General features: G+C 51.1%; 1 protein-coding gene across 1 annotated transcript in view; it reads left to right on the forward strand.

Moving 5' to 3' along the window:
* Nucleotides 1–626: 626 nt before the first annotated feature.
* Nucleotides 627–23,566, forward strand: part of TMPRSS13 (transmembrane protease, serine 13) — a 28,077-nt gene continuing 5,137 nt past the window's right edge. Inside the window, exons 1-13 of the mRNA XM_021710262.1 lie at nucleotides 627–717; nucleotides 2,461–2,570; nucleotides 3,723–3,771; nucleotides 4,712–4,847; nucleotides 7,522–7,693; nucleotides 12,482–12,806; nucleotides 13,836–13,940; nucleotides 16,670–16,792; nucleotides 18,090–18,219; nucleotides 20,070–20,162; nucleotides 21,162–21,205; nucleotides 21,921–22,083; nucleotides 23,016–23,188. Coding sequence (XP_021565937.1) covers nucleotides 627–717; nucleotides 2,461–2,570; nucleotides 3,723–3,771; nucleotides 4,712–4,847; nucleotides 7,522–7,693; nucleotides 12,482–12,806; nucleotides 13,836–13,940; nucleotides 16,670–16,792; nucleotides 18,090–18,219; nucleotides 20,070–20,162; nucleotides 21,162–21,205; nucleotides 21,921–22,083; nucleotides 23,016–23,188 — 1,714 coding nt within the window. The remainder of the gene's footprint in view (nucleotides 718–2,460; nucleotides 2,571–3,722; nucleotides 3,772–4,711; nucleotides 4,848–7,521; nucleotides 7,694–12,481; nucleotides 12,807–13,835; nucleotides 13,941–16,669; nucleotides 16,793–18,089; nucleotides 18,220–20,069; nucleotides 20,163–21,161; nucleotides 21,206–21,920; nucleotides 22,084–23,015; nucleotides 23,189–23,566) is intronic.

Here is a 23,566-nt window from a genome sequence, read left to right on the forward strand (position 1 = left end):
TTCACAACATGCTTTCAATAGAGGCAATTCATTACGTGCATAATTAAAGGCCATTTGATTTTAATTTCTTTGTTAAGAGTTTTCATAGAAATAAACAGAGTTCAGAAAAAGAAAAACTTGCCAGCCCATGGGCCCTGATTTTGGGATTTGGACATGTGGTCCTTGGAGATGAAGATTCACACTATCCTGCCCCAGGTGGGGCCCTGACAAGGTTATACCTCAGAGAGCTCAGGAGCATCTGTTTCAAGGGCTCAGGCCAATAGGGCTAAGACCATGCTCACAGGGCCCCAGTCCTTTCCCTCAGAATCCCCCTCTGAAAGAACCCACCCAGCTGCTCCTGTGGGAGCAGTTTCAGGAGTAAAGGTAGCTTCACATTCCCGGTGTTCGTATTCGCTGAGTAACTGGGATGGCCTCGGATGAGGGGCGGAGGGACAGGTCTGGCAAGTTCTGTGTTGTTTATACTGGGGATTACCTCACACATCCCAACCAGTTTCCCCGCCCCATTTGGTAGGGGCTGACCCTCGGCCCTCCAGCCCCCTTTTCCCCACATGTCTAGGAAGCCAGGGGCCAACATGGACCTTCTCTTGGATATCAGTTAAGCCTCGAAGACTCATCCCTCGGAGACCATGGAGAGGGACAGCAGCCGGGTGAGTGTGACTGTGGGCCTCGGGCCAGACCCTCCCGGCACTGAGGAAGCCGGACCGGCCTGGGAGACAGGTGGGGCCGCTACGCATGCGGCTCAGGTTTGGGGGAAATTAAATGTGACTTTTCAAAGTTTGAAGCTACTTGGGATCAAGATTTCTTGACCTCCTTTTAACACGGTTCTAGAATGAGCCCCTGGGAGGAGAAGCTGATAGACTTTGGGGTCTGGTCAGTAAGCACCGCAGAGCTGTGTGGCTGAGTTCTGGATTCCTGCTCTGTGGCTGTGAGCACTCCTGCCAGACATCTATACTAAGAGAATGTCTACTTTGCTGGTGGAGAATCTAATCTGACCTAATTTATTTTAGTCTGATTTTTGCTGTCTTGAGAATCAAATGCATTGGAACTGGTCTTCGAGATCACCTTGTCTAACCTCCTCACTAGACTTCTAAACCTTCCCAGAAAATTGCCTTTCTGCGTGTACTTAAAATTCTCAAGAGAATACTTCAACATCCCTTGGGCACTTATTTTGGGGCTTAAAAACCTTTGCACTTGAGAAGTGCTTCCTGATGTTTAATCACGATTCCTTCTACTACAATTCAAGTTTCTTTCTTCTGCTACTGCTCTTGGGGTGATAGAGAGAACAGCCAGATTGTCCTCTGTGGAAAAGCCAGTCACATACACTTGAAGGCTGCCAAAGGTTTTGTTCAAGTGTGCCTCAGCTTTCTTCTCTTCCAGGAAATCCCTCTTGTGCACTCACTTCTTGTTAGGTCTTGTTTTCCACTTCTCTCTACGTTCTTTGTACTTTACCAATATGGTAGAATCTGGAGGTCTGGGAAGGATGAACCAGCATCAGGTGTGGGAAAAATATTCTCAGCCTATATTCTAGTTTATAGCTGGCTTGTGGTCCCTTCTGAACCTCATATGTGTTTCTGTGAACTTTACCATCATTTCTCCCACCATTCTTCCAGCTTCCTCTTGACTTATCTTTTCCAGGCTGCCTCTCTGCCCTCTGCTTTGGTCTCCTCAGTTTATGTGTCTCAGCAAGGTCACCTGGCTGTAGACATCGGGGGATTATCAGAGTCTCTGTTGAGCAGTAAGGGTGGTGTACTGGGCAGAATGGAATTTTGTCTGGGGCGTGGGGAGGCTGAACCCACACTCACAGCCATGGGGCATCCTTCTTGGTAACTTCCTGGGAGCCTAGAGCTGATGTTCCCTAAACCCAAGGTTGAGAAGGGCCAAGTTATCTGAAGAGCTGCCATGCCCACATTGGAGATAGATGGGGGGGCCCATCCCAGGGACAGGGTCGTGGGGGCAATGTCTGCCTGGGAAGTTCATCTCTCCAGACTCAGGAACCAACATGGAAAGTTGCTGGAGAGGCACAGGATGAAGAGCAGACTTTTCATTGTTGATGGAAAATAAGGATTCCCAATTAATCTATGAATCAAATGCCAGGTAGTTTGGTAGGTGCTGTGTTCATTGTGGAAGATTGTTCAAACTTACCTTGAAATGGAAGAACTGAACCATGACATCCTTACTTAAGGTTCTTAAATTTGCCCCCTGTTTAAGGTAGAACCCCCAAGAGATTGAGCCTGGGGCAGGAGCAGGGGGGCTATAGTTGGAGTTCTTAATCTTATCTGCAACACATTTCTTAAGAATGAATAAATTGGAATTGGCCAGGAGAAAATGGTCATCTGAGGTCATCCTTCTCCCTAAGGTCTTTATGGCAGAGAGATGCATTGTGGTTTTGTCCTTCAACTCCAAAAGGCACCGAGAAAGATAGTGGTCAATAGCTTAAGCCCGATGTTGCTCCCATGGCAGCTGTTGGTGCTCAGAGGGAATTTGGAGAAAGGGTAGAGAAGGCTCTTAGCGTCTCAGATTCAGAAGAAAAACTGCATGTTGTGGTAGACAGAGAACTGACTGCATTCCAGGTCAGATTTGGGCAAACCACTTAATCTTTCTGTGTCTTAGTTTCTTCATCTGTAAAATGGAGTCATAATGGTGTTGTTAAAGAAAAACTTCAGGCAAGTTAAATTCTACAGAATTTAATTGAGCAAGAATGATTTGTAAATCGGGTGGTCCACAAACCAGAATAGGTTCAGAGAGACTCCAGCACTGCCGCATAGTAGGAGAGGATTAGGGACAGGAAAAGGAACGTGATGTGTGGAATACGGAAGTGAGGGCAGAAACGTCCGGATTGGTTGCAGAAACGTCTGGATTGGTTGCCTGGCTTGAACAGTTGGCCGCCTTTGATGGTCAAAACTCAGTGACTGATACAAGAGTAAGGTTACAGTCTGTTTACACGTCCATTTAGGTTACAGTTCACTAGGTACCAAGAAATCTTTTGATCCAAACTTAAAATATGTAAAGAGACAGCTTTAGGCTAAACTTAATTGAACAGTACCTACCTCAAGGAGTCTCAGAATAGTGTCTTTCTCACAGCAATGCTCATTTAGAATAGCATTTGGCATTGATGGATCGACGTAGAGAGATATCACAGAGTTCTGTGAGCCTTATCACCATCACCATCTAGAGTATAGTACTGGCTCATCGAAATTTGGACAAATATCTTCTTCTCTCCATGTCTGTTTCCCTACCTACCAAAGAGGGTTGGACAAATTGTCCCCTGAAGCCCCTTTCTGGTTCCATGGAAGTCTCTGGAATCACAGAATTGCATTACAGATGCATGCTATATGCATTTGCTCTTGATAAATAATGCATATTTTGTGCTTTTTCAAGACGGGTCGCACTTTTAATGCTTAGGGAAGCACAATGCTTGTTAAGAGAGACTGAAGTAGACTTATTGACGAAGCAACATTCCTCTGTGGAGTGGATTTTCTTATGCTAGGTCTTAATGTGGAGCAAGTTCCAAGTAAGCCCAAGACCACAGATGCTATGGACTAGTGAGAACAGGGCTTGGACCCTGGAGCTGATCCAGGATGAGGTACCCTCCCCAAGAGGGCTGGGAAGGTTCCCAAGATGGCATACCAGTAGGCTACAGTGATTACCCAGGCCAGTAGTAGCTCCCAGCCCCAAAGGGCAGGTGTCCTGAGGACCCTGGTACCTGCCCTCCGCTCCTGCAGGCATGCGGCCCTCCCCACGACTTCTGCTTCATGCTCTCGCTGATGCTGGGTAGCCTTCCCCTGCACAGCCTGCCATGACTTCCCCTGCATTGTCCCCTGTGACTCGGCAACTGTGAGTGTAAGCTTGTAGGAGTGTGTGTATCGGGTTCCAGGCTGGGGTGCTGGGAGGGAACTGATGTGACAATGGCCACTTAGTTTAAGTGCCTTGTTTTGGCACACAGCTTCCTCTTGGTATAGCAACAACAGGGGTGGATATGCCAGCCAGGTGGGCAGGGCGCTGGTAGACAGACAAGAGGGCAGCCACCACAAGGAATCCCAGCTTTGTCAAGTGGAGGGTGGCTCTGCTAAATAGAGAAGCAGTTCCTAAGACTGTACAGGGAGTCCCCACTGTGTACCAGCCTTGAACTGATTGCATAGACAAATGGCGAAACTGAGGCTGCAAATTCTTGGGTGATCACATATTATTTGCTTGACAATAGTGGGACTCAATGTTCTTTAAGGTATTTGATGAATGAATGAATGAATGAATGAATGAATGAATGAATGAATGAACGAACAAGGAAATGTTTTGATTCTGATCTAACAGGGTCTCCTAGGCTTTTTCATGTGTGTAGGAGGCATCAGAAACTACAAGGAACTTTAGTGCTTACCTAGGCCAGTAGTTTTTAAGTTATTCATCACAGCAGCCTTTTTTGGTTCAAACAAAATCTTATATGGAGTCCAGTATATAAAACTGAAAAATGGGTCTTCTCTGTTTGAGGTGGGGTAAGGGTTCAGAGCCCCACACCACAGGGTCTAGCAGCTGGTCTGCAAGGCACCTCCATGGAACCTATAATGGTCTGTGGAACCCCATTTGGAAACTGTTGATTGTCCAGACCCTTCATTTTTTTAGATTAGGGAGCCGAGCCCCAAAGAGGGATATGACTGTCCCCAAGGTCACATGACTGGCCGGAAGCATAAGCAAGGCTCTTTTGTGCCTCCCACACCAGGGAAAAGGGAGGCTTTGAGGCTCTGGCTTCTTATCCTGGAGCCCAATCTGACTCAAGGGCTGACCAGGATCCCTGAGGATGACATTGTGTATGCACTGGGGATGTTGGTGGCCAATGCGAGGAGGTGGTGGAGAATGTACCTGTGTTCTGAGGGGAAGCCTGTATTTGTGGGGTTTTTCTGGGTTCCTGGAGGGAGATAGTAGGAGAGAGCCCTGTGTACCCCGTGATACAGTGAAACCTGGGTCTAGCAGTGAGAAGGGGACAAAAGCCACAACCCACCCCAACTCAGTACAGTCTAGTCCTCATTGGGATGGGGTCAAGCCTCCCTTGCCCCAGGCTCCAGAAAGGCAAGGAAGGTTTCCTGTCAAAGGGAGCTCCTGAACTTTCTTGGTACCCCTAGTGCTTCTGGTGGGGTTTAGGGGCATATCTTCCTACCTAGAATGCTGGGGCAGAAGCCCATGGTCTGCCTGTGCCCCCTTCTTTGAGCGTCTTCCATATTTAGAGTCAGTGGAACAGAGAAGCTACCATAGGGGCCCAAGTCTGGATATTGATAAGGGGTACACCGTGGGGAAGCACAGTGTTGTCAACAGCCCAAGGATGGGAGCCAGAAGATCAGGGTTCTATAACTGGCACTGCCCCTGATGGCTGTGTGACATTGGACAAGTCACAATTTTAACTAGGCCTTCATCTCTTCACCAGGAATAAATGGCTTGGGCTTGGACTAGAGAAATTTCTCTCTCTTTCAATCTCTCTCTCTCTCACTCTCTCTCTCTCTCTCTCTGAGATGAAGTCTTGCTGTGTTGTACAGGTTGGAACTTGTTGAATTTCTGGCCTCAAGTGATCCTCCTGCCTCGGCCTCCCAAGTAGCTAGAACTATAGGCACTGCACCACCATACCCGGCTTACAGGGCTTTCAAAGTCCTTTCAGCTCTGATAGCCTGTGATATGCCCAGCCAGCCCTGGGGTGTCGCTTTATGAAGAGATGACCCAGGATTAAGGAGGGTGGTCCACTTAGTTTAGACTGGACTTAAACGGGCATTGATGGGCATTGATGCACCTGCCCTCAGGCTATGAAGGTGTGTCATTGTTGCTGCTGCTGAATATTCTTCAGGTCTAGCAGGAAAGTTCTTTATAGGGGTATTCTCACTGCAAACCTGGGGCTTGAGGTGACCCACAGCATGTATTTTCCAGAGTTCAGACTGTTGCCTGTGGCTGGAGAACTCTGTCTATGCAAAGTCTGGGGCTCAATCCATGGAGCAGTCATATAACTGCTAAGACAAAGCAACCCAAGGACTGGCATTACTCACAGACAGAGGGTCCTATCCTGGCAGTACTGGCTGGACCCACAGAAGATTCAGAAAAGGCCAACAGCAGGACACACTTAGGGGCTTGTTAACTAACTCCCATCCCCATCAGGTAAGGACCCATGGGGCAGAGTCTGTTACAGGAAACAGTTATAATGGCCTCTTCGCCTGGAGGTAGAGGGTCTACCCCTGGAAGCTGTGGTATAGAGAGCACTGGGCTGGGAGCAAGGGCCCTTGGGCTTTAGTCTCTTGTGCTATAAGATGGACCTGAGCAGCTTTGGGCATATTTGGGGCCTCTACTTCCTTTCTGAAAAATGGGAATAATAATCTCTATAGACTTCTACTCAGGCAAATGCTTGGAAAGGGTCCCAGAGTCAGGAACTGCTCTTTCTAGCTTTCTACTGATCCATCCCTCACTGCTGCCTATGGACCTCTGCCCTGCCTGCCTGCCATGCTGCCTCTTGCCCAGAATTTCTGGAGGCCACTGAACAAGCTCTGAGAGAGGACCCCTGGGAGCACAGTGTTGTCAACAGCCCAAGGATAGGATGGCTGGGAGCTATAGAGGTACAGCCAAGTGGCAGCGACAATAGTCTGAACTGTGAACCTGTTTCATGGCATGGCAAGGGCCCACACTGCATCTCCCCAGGGAATGATCCCAGAGACCACCACAGGGGTGACCCCAGAGACCACCGCAAGGTTGAGCCCAGAGACCACTGCAAGGGTGACCCCAGAGACCACCACAAGGGTGATCTCAGAGACCATCACAGGAAATGACCTCAGAGAGCATCACAGGTGTTGACTCCAGAGGCCAGCACAGGGGTGGCCCTAGAGACCACCACAAGGGTGACCCCAGAGACCACCACAGGGGTATGTGGGGAGGACAGGCAAAACCAGGAAAGAATCACTGGCAAGGCTGGACTAGGGAAATGGTCTGGAGTCACCAAACTCTCCTGCTCTCCCCTGTCTTCCTGCCCCTGTGCAGACTGAGAAGCCTCTGGTCTGCAGGCAGGTTGTGAGGAGGCCAGGGCACATCAAGGAGTTGGCCATTTGAGTTCCATTCCTGGGTCTTCTGCTCACTGGCAAAGGCCAAGATTTGGGAGGCCTGGGTTTTGGTCCTGGTTCTGCCCCCTGTAGCTCGGGACCTTGGACAAGAAGTTTCCTCCTTCCCATTCCCCACCTGCTCAAGGCATCTGCTCTGAGGGTGAGGTTAGGTCTCTAGTGAGAGCCTGGAGTCTCTACAGTTGTTCTCCAAGAATTGAGGAAAGGAAACGAGTTAGTGCTACAACAGGTTAGACAACAGGAAGAACTTTCAGCAGGGTGAGGTGGCAGCCTGTAAAATGCCCAAAGAAAGATGGCTGTGGAATCTCCTATTACTGGGGTCCCTGAAGGCAAGAGCTCTTCCTAACATCCTGGAATTGTTTGTTTGAGAAGCAGAGTTAGGAATGGAGCAGGTGACCTAACTCTGGGTGCTGCTGTCTTCTGGTCTGGGGGTTGCTCTTCCAAACAGGTCTTGGGATCCCAGGACTCTCCTCTTGGGCAGGTTCGAGGGACTGATCACTCTCCATCTGCCTCCGACCAGCTCTGACAGCTCTGACCAAGACAAGGGCTGGACGCTTCCGACTCGGGGCCTGCAGGGCCTCACGCCCTTTCCCGGATATTACCCTTTCTGGCTGCTCCTGGTATCCTACCATGCCTGCCCATTGCCAGTTCCCTCTCTGGTCTTACTCCCTCCTGCTACTCCAGCTTCATAGGCACACCATCCCCCCACCCCCCAATCCCCACCTTCATCCAAGGCTTTCCACCCAATTTCCTCTATGTCCACCCATGTGGGCTTCTCAGCCCTCTCTCCTTCAGCCCCAGTGCCTTTGTTCCTGCACACCACGATGGAGTGACAGGGGCAGGATTACAGGGTCTCATTCAAGGGCAGGCAACCTGAGCATTAACTGGAACTTAGAAGGCAGTGCTAGTGCTCTGAAACCTGCCGGCTAGGTTGGGGAGTTAGGCTTGCTGTTCAGTCCCTTGGAGTCCGGGTCCTTGTGTGTAAACGGGACAGTCATTCCTGCCCATCTTGCTGACCAGGAGCCTTACGAAGATCAGATGGTATACTGGGTGAGAAACTGCAAACTGCAAGCCCAGAAGCGATGCAGGAGACCCCTTGGACCTTCTCAAAACTGTTGGTCAAGACTTCTGTGGCTCCTAGTAGGCCTGCTTAGAAGCCAAGCCCTGTCACTTAGCTGATATGCAAATTGGAGCCTGTTCTTACCTCCCTGGACCTTGGTTTCAATATCTATGAAATGGGACTAACAACACCAACTTTAAAGGGCTGTCATGAGGTTGAAATTGGATCCAGTAAAGTGTTAGTTGTCATGGTTCAACACACACTCATAGAGAGACTCTTTCACGTGTATTTCCCATTCATCTGGGGAAGGAGGTAAGATGTGCCTCATTTAACACGTGCAGAAGCAGGCTCTGAGAGGTTACTTTACTTGCCCAAGGTAACCCAGTTAGAAATGGAGGTTGTCATATTCAAATAGATCTTTCTATTTCAAGCCCAGCATTCTTACACAAACAAACAAAACACTGCCGTCAGGGCTTATGTTAATCAAGCCCTGACTGTGTGCTGTGCACTTTGGATATATCATCTATGACTCCAATGCTGTGAAGCAAGTGATTAACTCCACCTCACAGTTAAGGAAACTGAGATGTGAAGAGGTGAAGTCACTTGCCCAGGGCCACCCACTTGGCTTAGAGGCAGGACCAGATTCCAGCGTGGTCACTCTAACATAGAGTACTGGATGACACACCTTGACCCTGCCACTCCCAGCCACTGGGCTCTGCCTGGTCCTCACAAACCTCAAGACCCACTGTGGGTCACATTAGAAAGTATCACAAGACGAGCCAGGCTCAGTGGCTCAACCTGTAATCCCAGCACTTTGGGAGGCCGAGGCAAGTGGATTGCCTGAGCCTGTGGGTTCGAGACCAGCCTGGGCAACTTGGTGAGACTGCACCTCTACAATACATCAAAAATTAGCTGGGCATGGTAGCGCACGCCTGTAGTTCTGGCTACTTGGAAGGCTGAGGTGGAAGGATCTCTGGAGCCCAGCAGGTTGACGCTGGGGTGGCCATGAGCGTGCCACTGCACTCCAGACTGGACGATGGAGTGAGACTTCAACTCAAAAAAAAAAAAAGAAAGAAAGTATTACAAGACCAAGATCCTGCAGGAACCCCAGCATCCCACCCCCCAGGATCCTGCCCCCCAGGCTCACAATGGTGCTCCTGATCCTGCAGGGCCCAGGTTCTGGTTCGTAGGCTGTGTCACAAATGTAAGATGAGCGCCCTGTACACATGTTTCAGGGAGATGACTGCGCCAGGAGACTCTTGCTCTGATCCAGGAAAGGCAGGGGACTCAGATGCAAATGGGCTTGGTGCAGAATCCTGACTGTGATTTTGCAATCTAAGCTCTGAGTCTTGATTTTCCTTATCTGTAAAATGGGCTTTTAAGAGTACCAACCTCCCAGAGATGTAGGGAGACCTCATGAAGCCATAAATGTGGAATCTTCTTATATACTCTAAAGTGCCAGACGCATGTGAGCTGCTAGCATTTTATTCTCCTGGCTTATGGGAAGTCCCCCTGACTTTGGGGAAGACCCAGAGTGTGAACATAACCAGGAGGGAGATGAGACAGTCCACTAGAGGTGCCACAATGCTAGGATCTGTGGCAGGGGCCAAGGCTCAGGCCACTACTCGCAGGAAGCACAAGGCCATACACAGCTGGGGCTTATCCCTCTTATTGAAGGACCTTAGTCTGGTCTTTCCCTGGCACCCTCTTTCTCCCTCAGATGAGCTCACACCACCTCTCAGTCCCTCCGTCACGCCCCACGGCTGTTAAATGTCAGCACAACTGGTGCTGTGATTTCCCATGCAAAGGAGGGAAGGAATGGCCATTCCTAGGTAACTGCTGTGTGGCAGGCATTGGCAGGAGCACCCCCATTTCATCTCATTGGATCTTCAGGATGATTAGTTCTATTTTACAGATGAAGAAAAGGCTCAGAGAGGTACGTGGTTGGCCCAGGGTCACACTGCTACCAAGTAATAGGCCTGGGATTGGAACCCGGTCTTCCTGACTCCAAAGCCAGCGCTGTCGGTGGACACATTCTCTTTCTACACAGCCTCGCCCCCAAGCCTGGTCCTGTTTCATGTGAAGCTGCTAGGAGCGAACCCTTCTGTTTTATGGAAATCCAGTCTTTAGACAATGGCCACGAGAGGCCGTGCAGAATGGGGACAATAATGGTTCCTACTTCATAAGGTTCTCAAGAGGATTCAATGAGTAAATATTAAGGACCCAGACCTCAGCTCTGGGTCTGTTGGGTCAGCGGAGACCACAGGTGCCCTCAGGTTCCTAAACACACACAAGTGTGTCCCCGCTCAGCCACTGGAGCATCAGGACCGGAGGGTATGTACCCACACCTGCCAACTAACCCCGGTAACTTCCTGGAAAAGCTGCTCCTGGGCCCTGCTTCCGGCAAGCCAAGTGTGGTCAGGAACTTGAGATTTCTCTTTGAATTCATCTCACAACCCCAGAAAAATGAGGAAGTGACCAAACCAATGACCTTGATCTCCCAGAAAAGGAAATTCAAAAAATAAAAACACAAGGCACTACCTGGCAGGGATGATGATGTTGACTTGGACCAGGTGTTCTAATCAGGAGGACTTGTACCCGGTCTGCACAGTAGTAACGGTTACATGGTTTTAAGCACAGTGGGAGGTGAGGGATGGAGACAGATGCCAGAGAGTCAGAGGTCTAGAACTTTCTGTCTTCTTTACACAGCCCTATGGACTCTGGCCCCAGGATAGGGTACCCAAGCACAGGTGGGTTTCCTGCCTCCATTCCTGCTATGCCCCAAAGAGACCCACCCTCCTGAGCAGCCAATCAGTTCTCAGCAGAAATTATAATGGAGGTCAGATATGGTCCATGGGCCTGGCCAGTTCCCACCTCATCCTGCTGCTCTGGGGCTGAAGAGGCAGAAGCAGTGGGAGGGAGATCAGAGACCTCTGTAAGGGGCAAGAGGGAGGGGAGAAGATGCCTGCCTGGTTGTGGGTGCCCAAGCACTTCTATCACCCTGATCTTCCGCTGGCTCCCTCTCCCAGATACAGAGCACCTCACAGGCTCAGGCTCTCCAGGGAAGGAGAAGGACTGGCATTCGTCGATCCCCTGCCAGCTGCTGCCTTCTCTCCTCTTCTGCATCTTTCCTCAGAGAGACAGCAAAGCCTAATGATGGAGAATGTGGCCTCCAGAGTCCCACTTCCTGGGCTCAGATCCTGACTCTGCTACTTTCTAGCAATGAGAACATGGTTAAGTCACTTAATCTGGTTGCCTTTACTTCCCCTGTGCAAAATGGGATAACAGTTCTTACTTCACAGGGCTCCTAGGAAGATTAAATGAGTAAAGCATATAAAACACTTAAAGCATAAGTCCTCTGCAACTCTAAATTAAAGTATTAAATCCAAACTAATAAATCTAAAGTGATAAATCACTCCACCTACAGCTGGGTAAGGTTACAAATCTCATCCAAGAGTGGTGAACTCATACCCCAGCCTACAAACACCTGCATCTTGCCTCTCCAGTTTCCCTGATGTACTGGGGTGTACTCAGGTGTGTGTGTGTGTGTGTGTGTGTGTGTGTGTGTGTGTGTATAAAACTCCTGGTGTTACTGAGAACGGTGGGGTTCAAGGCAGGTCAGGTGTTCTTGAGAAGTGCTTTTCAGCCGGGCTTGGTGGCTCAGCCTATAATCCCGCGCCTTTGGGAGGCTGAGGTGAGTGGATTGCCTGAGCTCAAGGGTTCGAGACCCACCTGGGCAGGCGAGACCTCATCTCTACAATAAATAACAAAAAATTAGCCGGGTGTAGTAGCACGCGTCTGTAGTTCCTGCTACTTGGAAGGCTGAGGCGGAAGGATCGCCAGAGCCCAGCAGGTGGAAGTGGCCACTGCACTCCAGTCTGGGCAACAGAGTGAGACTCCAACTCAAAAAAAAAAAGGAGTGCTTTTCACGCTTTTTGACTACAGTTCATAGTAAGAATAATATTTTACAACCTAACCCACATACATGAAAGAAAAGGGTGAGGATGTAAGGGTGGGAGAGGGCAGAAGGGGTGAGAGGTTGGTCACTTCCCCCACAGGTGACCACATTTCCTTGACACCAGGTCTCTCAGAGTGAGTGACCAGCCTGGCAACCTCTCCTTTTCACCCTCCCTAGACATGTGCAGCCTAAGCAGGTGCCCCCATCCCTGTGGAGACTATGGGGAGCTAGGGACAGCGGGCTCTGAGAACTTTTACATGGTCCTTGGACAGGCTTCTCTTCTCAGGTGCTTCCTGGTCCAGGGATTCTGCTCAACTCCCAGCCCACAGCTGGCAGTCGGGGGTGCTGGCAAGGGAGAAGCCTGAGGGATGCTCTTCACTCTGCTTTCAGAATGCTTCCCCTGCAAGGACATCTCCGGCAAGGACATCTTCAGCCAGGGCATCTCTAGCCCGGGCGTCTCCAACTCGGGCGTCTCCGACTCAGGCATCTCCAACTCGGGCATCTACAGCTCGGGCATCTCCAACTCGGGCATCTACGGCTCGGTCATCACCTTCCAGGTCATCGTCCGGCAGGTCATCATCTGCCAGGTCGGCCACCACGACATCCTCCCCAACCAGAGTGTACCTTGTTAGAGCAACACCAGTGGGGGCTGTGCCCATCCGTGCATCTCCTGCCAGGTCAGCACCAGCCACCAGGGCCGCCGGGGAGAGCCCAGGTAAGGGGAGGAACAGGGTAGTAGTCCATGGGCAAGGAGGAAATCGCAGGGCCAGCACTCTCTGCACCTCATGATGGACAATGATGTAGGAGGAGGATGTCTAGGGTGGGTAGTGCGAGACCTGGAGAGGCGGGTCAGAAAGGAACCATTCCGTGAAAACCCAAGACAATAGAAAATCTGGGGCAAAGGGGGCAGGGGATAAGAAGCCAGGACCAAAGAGGCAGCGTGTAACTTTGGAATCTGTACAACTGGGACCAGAGTGCTGATTTCAACAGCAAAGACCCTGGTTAGTGACCAGTATTCTTTCCTTGGGCTGCCCTGTGGTCTGCCTAAGAAGCTGGGGAAGACAAGGACACGATCAGTGGGCCCGTCTGTGGGTGGAGGAGGAAAGAGAGATTCTGAGCAGGCATGCACCTCCACCCCCAGTCTTCCAAACTGTGGGGTGCGTCGCTCAGCAACTAAGAAGTCGGTGAGGTCAAATGCGACTCGGGGCTGGTTCTGCCCTTAAGGAAACAGTTGTTTCTGTCCATCCCAATTTTGCCCTCTCCCATCAAAGACTTCAGATTGTCCCCATGACCCCAACACAGTATGGACAATGTCTGGCTTAGGAGGATCACCCAAGGTTCAGGGTTCATCCCACAGCCTTGCCCTCTCCAGGGTGGGTGAGGTACTTTGGTGTGGTGGGCTTCAGAATCAGACACACTGCATTTGAATCTTGCCACTAACTAGACAAGTAATGTTGGGCAAGCTATTTCACGAATCTCAGTTTCCCCATCTATAAAATGACCTAACAAGACTCAGCTCGCAAGTTTGCTATGAGAGTTAAGTAAGAGAAGGCATGCAGAGTGCCTGGCTAGAAAAAGCACAGTACAAGACAGCTGTTGGCATCGGGCAAGCTGGTGCCATGTTCTGGGGTGGAGTGGTCCTGACGGGACCCTCACAGGCCAGCCTTGTTTCCGTCTTCCCCCCTCCGCTGTGCCGGACTCCTCCAAACAGCCTTACCCTTCCCTGCTGCCGCCCCGCCCCTAGGTCTCAGCTTACCCAAGTTCTCCTGGCAGGAAGGCCAGAAGCGGCTGCCACTCATCGGGTGCGTGCTCCTCCTCATCGCCCTCGTGGTGTCGCTCATTATCCTCTGTGAGTTGAACAGGGGAGCAGGGGCGGGCTCTGGTCACTGCAGGGTGGAGTGGGACCGGGGATGGGAGCATGCTGCAGGGACAGGCATGGGGACCACATGCTCATCCAGCTACCATGACCACAGGGAGACACTCCTGCAAATGCCCTTGGACCATGGCGCTCCTGGCCCCTTGGTTTGAGGGAGCTAAGCTAAGAGTGTGGGAAGCCAGAGGAACCTGGACTTGGGTCTCACCTGTGCCACTTAAGTGCAGCTTCCTTGGGCAAGTCAGTTAACCACTCTAAGCTCAGTGTCTGCATCTTCAGATGAGCTAAAATTCATTCATTCAATTGACTGTGTGCCCCATAGGATCTCATCCCAACTATCATGGGTTATAAGGTAGAAACGAGACAATGGCACAATGCCTGGCACAACGTCTGACTCGCTATTAAAAAAAAAAAAGGGCCGGGCTCAGTGGCTCAGCATGTAATCCCAGCACTTTGGGAGGCCGAGGCGAGTGGATTGCCTGAGCCTGTGGGTTCGAGACCAGCCCTAGCAAATCAGCAAGACCTCATCTCTACACAAATTTAAAAAACCAATAAAAATATGAAAACACCAATTGGAAAATGTCTTTCAGGGTTATTCAGTCAATGAGATGACAAGTTCGGTGTTCGGGGGTTCAGGCCCCCTCAATTGTTCCCCCTGTTTGGAAAAGATACCCAGGACACGTCCTAGGGCTCTCTGCTCAGGAGTCCACCATGAACCCAGCACAGGAGGAAATCTTAGGAGAACCAAACATGAATACGTGTTATACTGTTCTGACCTCAGGGAGACTACTGTATCTTGAGAGGTGTAGCTAGCAATCACGAAGGGCAAGTACATGTGAGTGTGACCTGTGAGGAGCAGGTAACAGCTGTGTGAACTGGATGCAGGGGACAGCTCCGTGGGGCCAGATGAGGGTCTGGGAGACAGGAGAACAGACACGCCCTGGACAGGACACCCTGGTGGATGAGCAGCCACAGGAACCATGGGAGGCCAGACGGGCAAGGACGGCACAGAGGACAGGAAGGGACCTGCCTGACCAGAGAGAAGAATGCACATTTGGGGACTTAGGGCCATGTATTTGGTTTGATAAAGTCAGGCTGAGGAGGAAGAATTCTGTTAAAGATATGGCGGTAAAGAGTGGGGTAGACCAGCAGTTGGAAGCATCGGCTGGCAGGGCTGTTTGAGGAGGGCTTCCAGGAGGAGGTGATGTGCTGGTAAAGCAGGTTTAGTGACACGCAGACCTGCTATAGCTCCCTGGCTCTGCCACTGAACATGTGGGGCTTGGGCCAATTCATTAACATTCTGAGCCTCAGTTTCCCCACCTGCCTAAGCAGGCAGTGGAATCCTGTCACGATGCTCATAAAGGCCCGCTGTGACTTGCTGTCTTTCCTCCTTCCCTTTAGCAGCACAGGGCTCCCTACTCCATGCGAGCAGTGGGAATGATCATTGAGGAGAGAAATGGCCCCCGCGGGCAGGCATGCTGAATAGAATTAAAGTTCTCCACGTGGTTTCACGGCTCTTCCTGAAGTCCCCAACAGTTCTGCCAGGGAGGTGGCTTGACCTATGCAGGCTACAGAGCAGCTATGTGGTAGGGATAGGACCAGAGCCGAGGCTTCCTGGCTCCCTGCCCAGCACCCTCTCCACTACACTTCGACGTGTGGCTTTGTGAGGACTCTGAGGGGGGCTGCCCAGGGTTCAAGGGCTTCAGTATCCAGAGCCTGGGAGGAAAGGAGGACCAGGGCATGGAGAGGAGGGAAGAGCCCAAGGGATTAGGAGGGACTTGTGTCTGGCCCTCACCCTGGATGACCGAGAGCATGGTGGGGCTTGGGGAGAAGGTGGGTGGGGCTGAGGAGCTGGTTGAGGACAAGAAGCAGGGTGAGGAGGTCGGATCCGGGTCTGTGAGGCAGCCAAGGTCAAATCTGGGTTTGTCTCCAGGCAGGAGGGCCACACTGTGGCAGGAGGGCCACAGTTCCTGGTTTGGAAAGAGACTGACGTTAGAGGCAGAGGAAGTCATGAAGCTGCTTTTCACATATGGCTTGTAAAGCTGTTTCCTTTCAGAACCAACTTGTCCATTTGGGAAACTGCCACCTAGAATTGCTCATTAAATGAAAAGATATTTAAAGACAGAAGGACAAGGGGAAAGAGATGAGCACAGGGATGGCTCTTGTTTAGGGGAAAGGGAGAAGGGGTTACAAATACCAGGAGCTTCTGAAGCTGGAAAGACACTAGCAGCCTTTGAGGACAGACAGAGGGTGGCTGTGTGAGGGGGATTGTGAAGATGGAAATATCTTTGCTGTGACTCTGTGGGGCACAGAGAAGATGGGATGGCAGAGGGGTTCTGAGAAGGTGGCTCTGGGATTCTGGAGGAAGTGGTTTCCCTGACCACTATCCCAGCCAGCATGTAGGGTTGGGAGTTCCCATAGTGGTATCCTTCTCCCTCTCTCTCTCTCTCTCTCTCTTTCTCTGTCTGTCTGTCTGCCTCTCTCTCGGTGGCTGGCTGCTCGAGTCTGCCTGGTGCTGCCCTGCTTGCAGGAGCTTTCTGGAGCATTCCTGAGCAGCCTTTCTCTCCATACAGATGGGGGACGAGAGCCCCAGAGTCCAAGAGGGATTGCAGGTCGGTGTCTCAGAACCCCCAGGGCCTTGGGCTGCTGTGTCTTGTCTCGCTGGGGCTGACAGTGATCCAACTGCCTGCTTCTTTTTTTCCCAGTCTACTTCTGGCGGGGCCACACAGGGATCAAATACAAGGAGCAGAGAGAGAGCTGTCCCAAGCACGCTGTTCGCTGTGATGGGGTGGTGGACTGTAAGCTGAAGAGTGACGAGCTGGGCTGTGGTAAGGAGTGTGTGTGTGTGTGTGTGTGTGTGTGTGTGTGTGTGTGTGTGTGTGTAACCATCTGTGGCACAAACTATGTATTCACTTAAATAGGAGGCAATGGACACGGAATCAAGATATTCGGATTCTTTTTATTTAATTTTTTTGTTTTAGTCAGGGTGTCACTCTGTCGCCGAGGTTGGGTTGCAGTAGCACAATTATGGCTCGCTGCAGCCTTGACCTCCTGGCCTCAGGCAATCCTTCTGTCTCAGCCTCCTGAGCAGCTGAGACTATAAGCATGTACCACCACATCCAGCTAATTTTTAAAAAATCTTTTGTAGAGACAAGGTCTTGATATGATGCCCAGCCTGGTTTCAAACTCTTGGACATCATAGATAAGCAATTCTCTCCCCTTGGCCTCCGAAAATGCTGGGATTATGGCTGTGAGCCCCTGCACTCAGCTGAGACCTGAGTTCTCGAACCATAGTAGGTGGGTTTGAAACTTGAATTTGAGTGTTGTGTGACTTAGGCAAGTCATTTATCTTCTCTGGGCTTCAGTTCTTAATTTGTCAACTTAGTGGGTTAGAAAAGATTAGGGGTTCGCTAATAAAATCTAACAACTCTTGAACATCTGACTGAGTAAAGCAAAGCAGCTCTAGCTGGAGGTAGCTGTGAGGTCCGGAGCCAAATCCATGTGACCCTCCTCATTGTCCAGCAGGTGACCTCTGATGTGTCAGCCCTGAGGTTTCTTGAAGGTCAGTTTGTAAACGGGACTCGATGAGCACAAGGATTTCTTTGCACTCTGGTCCTGAGTGGTTCCTGACACATTGTCTGTGTGCACCCCTGCTGTGGGGGTACATGTGCATGTCCCACCAGTTTCACCTGTACCTTTACGTGTTCCTCACCCAAGACTGCATCCATCTGTGACTGAGCCTGTCCGGTGGACACCCAGTCACATCATAGACCTTATTCACCTTGTTACCTTCTTATCTGGGCATGTCTCTGTCTTCTTGGGTGACAGCTCCAGGCAGAGCTTGCCCCTTCTCCCAGCAATGCCCCCCTGACCCCTACTCTGGGTTCTGCCAGATGAAGAGCTCTCTGCCCAGCCCCAGCCCCTTGTGTTAGCTCTGCCCCTACTGAGCATCCTGGGTTCCTGAGTCCAGGCTGACCACCACAACTCAGGTCAAGACCCCGGACATCTCCCAGGTCTCAGGAGGAGCCTCAGGACAGGAGCATCTCAGAGCCATACTCAGCTCCCCCAAGAGTTTAAAGCTTCCTAGGTTCTGAGGATCTGTTCTGCCTTTTTATTGCCCTGCAGTGAGATTTGACTGGGACAAGTCTCTGCTTAAAGTCTACTCTGGGTCCTCCCATCAGTGGCTTCCCATCTGCAGCGACAGCTGGAACGATTCCTACTCAGAGAAGACCTGCCAGCAGTTGGGCTTCGAGAGGTAACCCCCACCCTGCCCCAGGGTCCTAGCTTCAGGGACATCCCAGTTTCAAGTCCTTCACAGAGGCATCTCAAGCATGTCACAGAAAGGTGATAATTAAAAAGGCCCTTGGGAACCAGGGCTGATCTCACTAGCTTAGGACACTTTGGGGGTATTCAAAGAGACAGGGGCCCTGTGATCTTGTGAGTCTGGGCAAGTTGTTTCCATGAGGCCAAAGTAATTATCTATAGAGCTGTAATAGTATCAGCCTCTTATATGCTCTCTGCATCAAAGCATCCTCATGTCCATCATCACACAAAATGACCGCGGGCATGGCCCTGTGAGGTGGGTAGGCGTTTGGGCAGGTCTTTTCTTCTTGCATCTGGGAATTAGAGCCTCAGGCTGTGCAAAGCCCTTTAGTGGACTTTGAACTATAGTTGTGGCTTGAGCTTGAACTCATCAGATGGGAAATGAGATGGGGCAGGTGAGGCCAGGCCAAGTCAAGGATCTTTGGCTCTAAAGATTTTAAACACATTAGCCAATACTGGTGGGCAGAGTAGGGAATAGTGTGAACTTGAAGGAGCATCCAATTTGCAGGCCAGATAGGCTTCTCTAAGCTCCCTCTTGTTTGAATGTTCAAGCTTGATAGTTTTGGGGTTTACCAGTGTATGTGGTTGTGGGGAGAAGGATTTAGGATCTCATTGTGAAAGACCAGGGATAGGGGCTAGGACTGAGAACTAGTTCTCGGCCTCCACCTCAGTCTCAGAGACCAGACTCATAAGCAGGAATCTGAGTGCATGGGCATCTTTCATCAAAGAGTTGAGTGACTTTGTGCAAGTCTGAATCTCCCTTGGGCACCCAGTTCTTTTGAATATCATTTATTCGAAGAGCATTCATTGAGTTTTGATTATGTGCTAGAGTGTGCGGTACTGGAACACAAAGGAATAAGACAGGAGCTTGACCCTGAAGAACCTCTAGTGTGGTTTAGTGAGAGGGGCTTAAGCCAATAACCACAATGCAATGTGGTGTGTGATGATAAGGATAGGCGTGTGGTACTAAGGACACACAGTGGAAAAGGCATCTGGCTGTGCTTGGAGGAGAGAGCAGAGAATGGAGGAACCAGCCCTCGGGGAAGAGGAATAGCATGTGCCAAGGCACGGCGTCATGCAAGGGTCTCCCATGCCCTAGAAACGCACACAGGCTCCACACAGAGAGTAGAGCACATCAGAATCACCTTCTGTGTTTGTGAAAATACACCCCAGAGTCAGGATCTCTGGAATTAGGCCTTAGAACCTGCTTAGCAAATACCCCAAGGGAATTCTTAGGCACACTGTGGTTTGAGATCCAATGGGCTTGTCCAGAGGTTCTCACACTTGAATGGACAAATCAATAACCTGGGATTCTCTAAAATGCAGGCTCAGTAGGTCTGGGGTGATGGCGCTGCTGCTGGTCCACAGATCACAGTTTGGATAGAAAAGGGCTAGCCTGGCATTTCTTGAGCATGCATCAGCATCACTGAAGAGCCTGTTAAAACACTGGAGACTGGGCCCACCCCCAGAGCCCCTATTCAGTAGGTGGAGTTCAAGAATTTGCTTGAAGTTGCTTCTAGCAACTTCCCAGGCCATGCTAATGCTGCCAGTCTACATTCTGAGAACAGCTGGGCAGCACACAGGCCTAGCAGGGGCAGTGGCAGAATATGTGGGTGGGGTCGGGCTCTACTGGGCCTTGACTGCAGTATGGAAGAGTTGGCACTATTCAGACCTTCACAGTCTGTCCTCCGTCAGCAGGGCTGGTGAGGACTCGAACACAGACTGGAGGACTCGGGTGGCTCTGTCTCCAGGGGACTCATTCTCCCCCACTCCTTCTTGCAGTGCTTACCGGACAACCGAAGTGGCACACAGGGATTTTGCCAGCAGCTTCTCAATCTCTGAATACAACTCCTCCATCCAGGAAAGCCTCTACAGGTACAGTGGGGCTGGTCAGGCTGTTGGTTGTGAGCAGGAGAATGAGGGGGTGAGGAGGGGGCTTTGAGTCAGGGGCTCCCTTCCCTTGTCTTTCTGGGACCCAGCTCCAGGAGCCCATCTTGAGCGTGTAGGAATACCTCGGATACAGTCCTCATTCACACTGCCCCCCATTAAATGTTCTTATTTGAGGCTTGATGCAGAGAGCAGCTTGAGATCAGGGGTGCCCCTGAGAATTTACCTGGTTGTCAGGGGCAATTTACAAACCTTAGGACCACCAGTCAGCCAGGTGTTTGGGTGGAAATTGGTTATGAGGAGTGGACCTCGGGATGGGGTAAAGCATCACTGGGTTGGAGATGGGGTCGAGGAACAGCAGCAGGGGGCTGCCAGATGCAAGTACCAGGGACAGGAGGCCCACCTGGGAAGCATCATCCTCCTCCCGGACCTCCTCGTCCTTTGTCATCTTTGCCCTGCAGCCCCCTTGTTCCTGCCCCACAAAGGGGAGGCCTGGGGGTGCTCCACCAGCTGGCACTGGTTACCTTACAGAGGTGAGAGAAGAAATGAGGCTATGAAACAGTGGGGGCGGGGACAGGAGGTGGTAAGCTGCATCTGGATGCCTGCACTGTGCTAGGTGGTTTTTATGCTACACTGAGGAATTATGTTGGAGGAACGTTAGGCCACCTGTTTAGCTGGGGAAAGATGCTGGGACAATAAAGTCCTGGGTTTAAGGAACACGTATCTGGCCAGTGTGTGCAATCTGCCCCAAGAAAACTGGGGGGTAGGGGGATAAGAGTGGAGATGGTTTGCCATCCCCATTCCTGGAGAGAGCACTGGAAGGGAGAATGTTCCACTGGGGTGGAGAAAGTCAGAAACTCCATCTGCTTGTTCAAAGGGTAGCTTCCTTTGAAAAGGGTTTGGAACTGAGCAGGAGTCAGTCAGGAAGTCTTCCTGGAGGCAGTGGCTAACATGCCCTTGTTCTACCTTCTGTGTCTCTTCCTACAGGTCCGAATGTCCTTCCCAGCGGTATATCTCTCTCCAGTGTTCCCGTAAGATGTTCTTCTTGGATTGTGGCCAGTGTGGTGTGAGAGTCAGGAGCAGAGGGGCAGCACCCCTCTGAGGGAGGGGTCCCTTGGGCCCTGGGGGTTCAAGCGAGGAAAAGGGGCTTAGCTAGCAGGCCTGCTTCAGGGCCAGGCTCCCTGTCAGGCACTGGGCTGGCCCAGGGTAACATTTCCCCTTCCCCTGACTCCAGCAGGAGCTCAGCCCAGCAACCTCTCTCACTTCAAGGAAGCTGAATCTGTTTGAATCTCCTGTGCCTCACAGGAAGTTTATTCCCCCTTTGTTTTGAAACGCTAGCGACCCCCATCGCAATGCTCACAAATGCAGGGATGTGTTAGCATTGGTCTGCTTTCCCCAGCCTCTAGTGGCATCACGGCCCCAGGGCGTGGCACAGTGTCCAAAGCACGGGGCACTTAGAAGACTGTGTCTGACTAATGAAAGAATGAATGAATGGGGAGAAGGAGGAGCCTGCCTGGGATCAAACGTCCCACTGGATGATCCCAGAAAGTTGACTCACCAAGTGGTGGCACTGCTTTGGCAGGAAACAACTGTGCAAATCAGATGCGAGCAAACCAGCATCCAGGGGTGGGCAGGTGCTGGAGCTTGTCCTGGGCCCTGGGAGCATGGTGGAGGCTTCCTGAACAGGAACTCAGGAAGAACCTCAGGAGAAGCAGGTTCACAGTTTGTCTCTTCTCTTCCCTCCAGACTGTGGACTGCGGGCCATGACGGGGCGGATTGTGGGAGGCGCGCTGGCCCCAGAGAGCAAGTGGCCTTGGCAAGTGAGTCTGCACTACGGCACCACCCATATCTGTGGAGGCACGCTCATTGACGCCCAGTGGGTGCTCACGGCCGCCCACTGCTTTTTTGTGTAAGTGCTTGACAGAGGGCGGGTGATTTGATTACTGCCCAGAATTGAGGATCGCCAGGAAGGGCTGACTGCTGACTGACTTCTCTGTGGAGGAGGATTTTGGTTGCGAATTCAGCCCCTCCTGGCCGGGAGGTGGTGGTTTGGCTTGAGCGTTTGCTTTAGAATCAGGATTTGCAGTTGGTATTTGGTCCTGAGATTGTAAGTCTGGGATATGTGTTCTGAGCTAGGCCCAAGAATGAGAAAAACCTATGGATGGCCCCTAGGGAGAGGGAGGCAGACAGGAAGAGGGACTTGGGAGCCTATGTCTGAAGAACAGGGCAAAATAAAGAGGCTTTAGGTTTGTTGTTGCTTCCTGCAACTGGAACTCACAGCAGAGGAGCCAGAAAATCAGAAATGCTGTCCCAAAAATTGAGGACCAGGGAGAGGAAGGAGGGACACCACAGTCTGCTTCTGACAGTTATCAGCCAGCCTTGTGTTTTGGGGGGCCCTCAGCCCAGGCTGATGAGCAGGAAAGGGCTCTGAGAGCAGGCCTCAGGGGCACTGCCTCCCCGGTAAGGAGTCTTCAGCGCGTCACTTTGTACTGTCTAAATCTGTTTCTGCTGAGGCTAAGAATACTGAGATCTGTCCCGCCCATCTTTTGATCCTTGGCTACTTGTAGCTGAGACAGTGGGGGTGGGAGCGAGATGAAAGCCAAACCAGAGGTCTTATTTATCCCTTCCTCTTTATTATTGTAAGGTGCAGAGCCCCAAGAATTTGGGGGGGGGTTGTGAGAGATTGTTTTGGACCCCAGAGACAAGATGGAGGACTCCCTCCAGAGGCCATTTTATCCATCCTCCTGCCCTCAAACCAGTGCTCTATATGGATGTAGCAGACACTGCTAGTGAACTCTGCCAGGTGGGTAACTGGACTGTACCCCCTTGTGACTCTTGCAGGACCCGGGAGAAGATCCTGGAGGGCTGGAAGGTGTATGCGGGCACCAACAACCTGCACCAGCTGCCCGAGCCAACCTCCATCTCTGAGATTATCATCAACAGCAACTACACGGATGAGCAGGATGACTATGACATTGCTCTCATGCGGCTCTCCAAGCCCCTGACCCTGTCTGGTGAGTGACTCTGCAGAGTGACCCTTTCCCCATCCCAGCCCACTCCATAGTCCTTGACTTGTCAGCATCTATCAACTCCTCTCGTTGCCCCAGACTCTTAGAGATCATCACATGGAACAGTTCTGTTTTACAGTTGGGGAAACTGAGGCCCAGGGTTAGAAATAAGTTTGCCCCAAATGACTCATTTCACATCACAAATTGGTGATGGAGCCAGGGCCCTGGATACCGATCTTAATTAATATAAATAGATTGAATTGTTTCACTGGTATTAACTGAGCACTTAGAGGCCAAACACTGTGGTGGGCATCGTACATAGACGATTTTATTTACTCTTCACAACCAACCCTGTGAAGCAGGTGCTATTATTAGCTTCATTTG

The sequence above is a fragment of the Carlito syrichta genome, unplaced genomic scaffold, assembly GCF_000164805.1.
Source record: "Carlito syrichta isolate Samal-C Ts95f unplaced genomic scaffold, Tarsius_syrichta-2.0.1 Scaffold288347, whole genome shotgun sequence".
In the NCBI taxonomy this organism is placed as follows: Eukaryota; Metazoa; Chordata; class Mammalia; order Primates; family Tarsiidae; genus Carlito; species Carlito syrichta.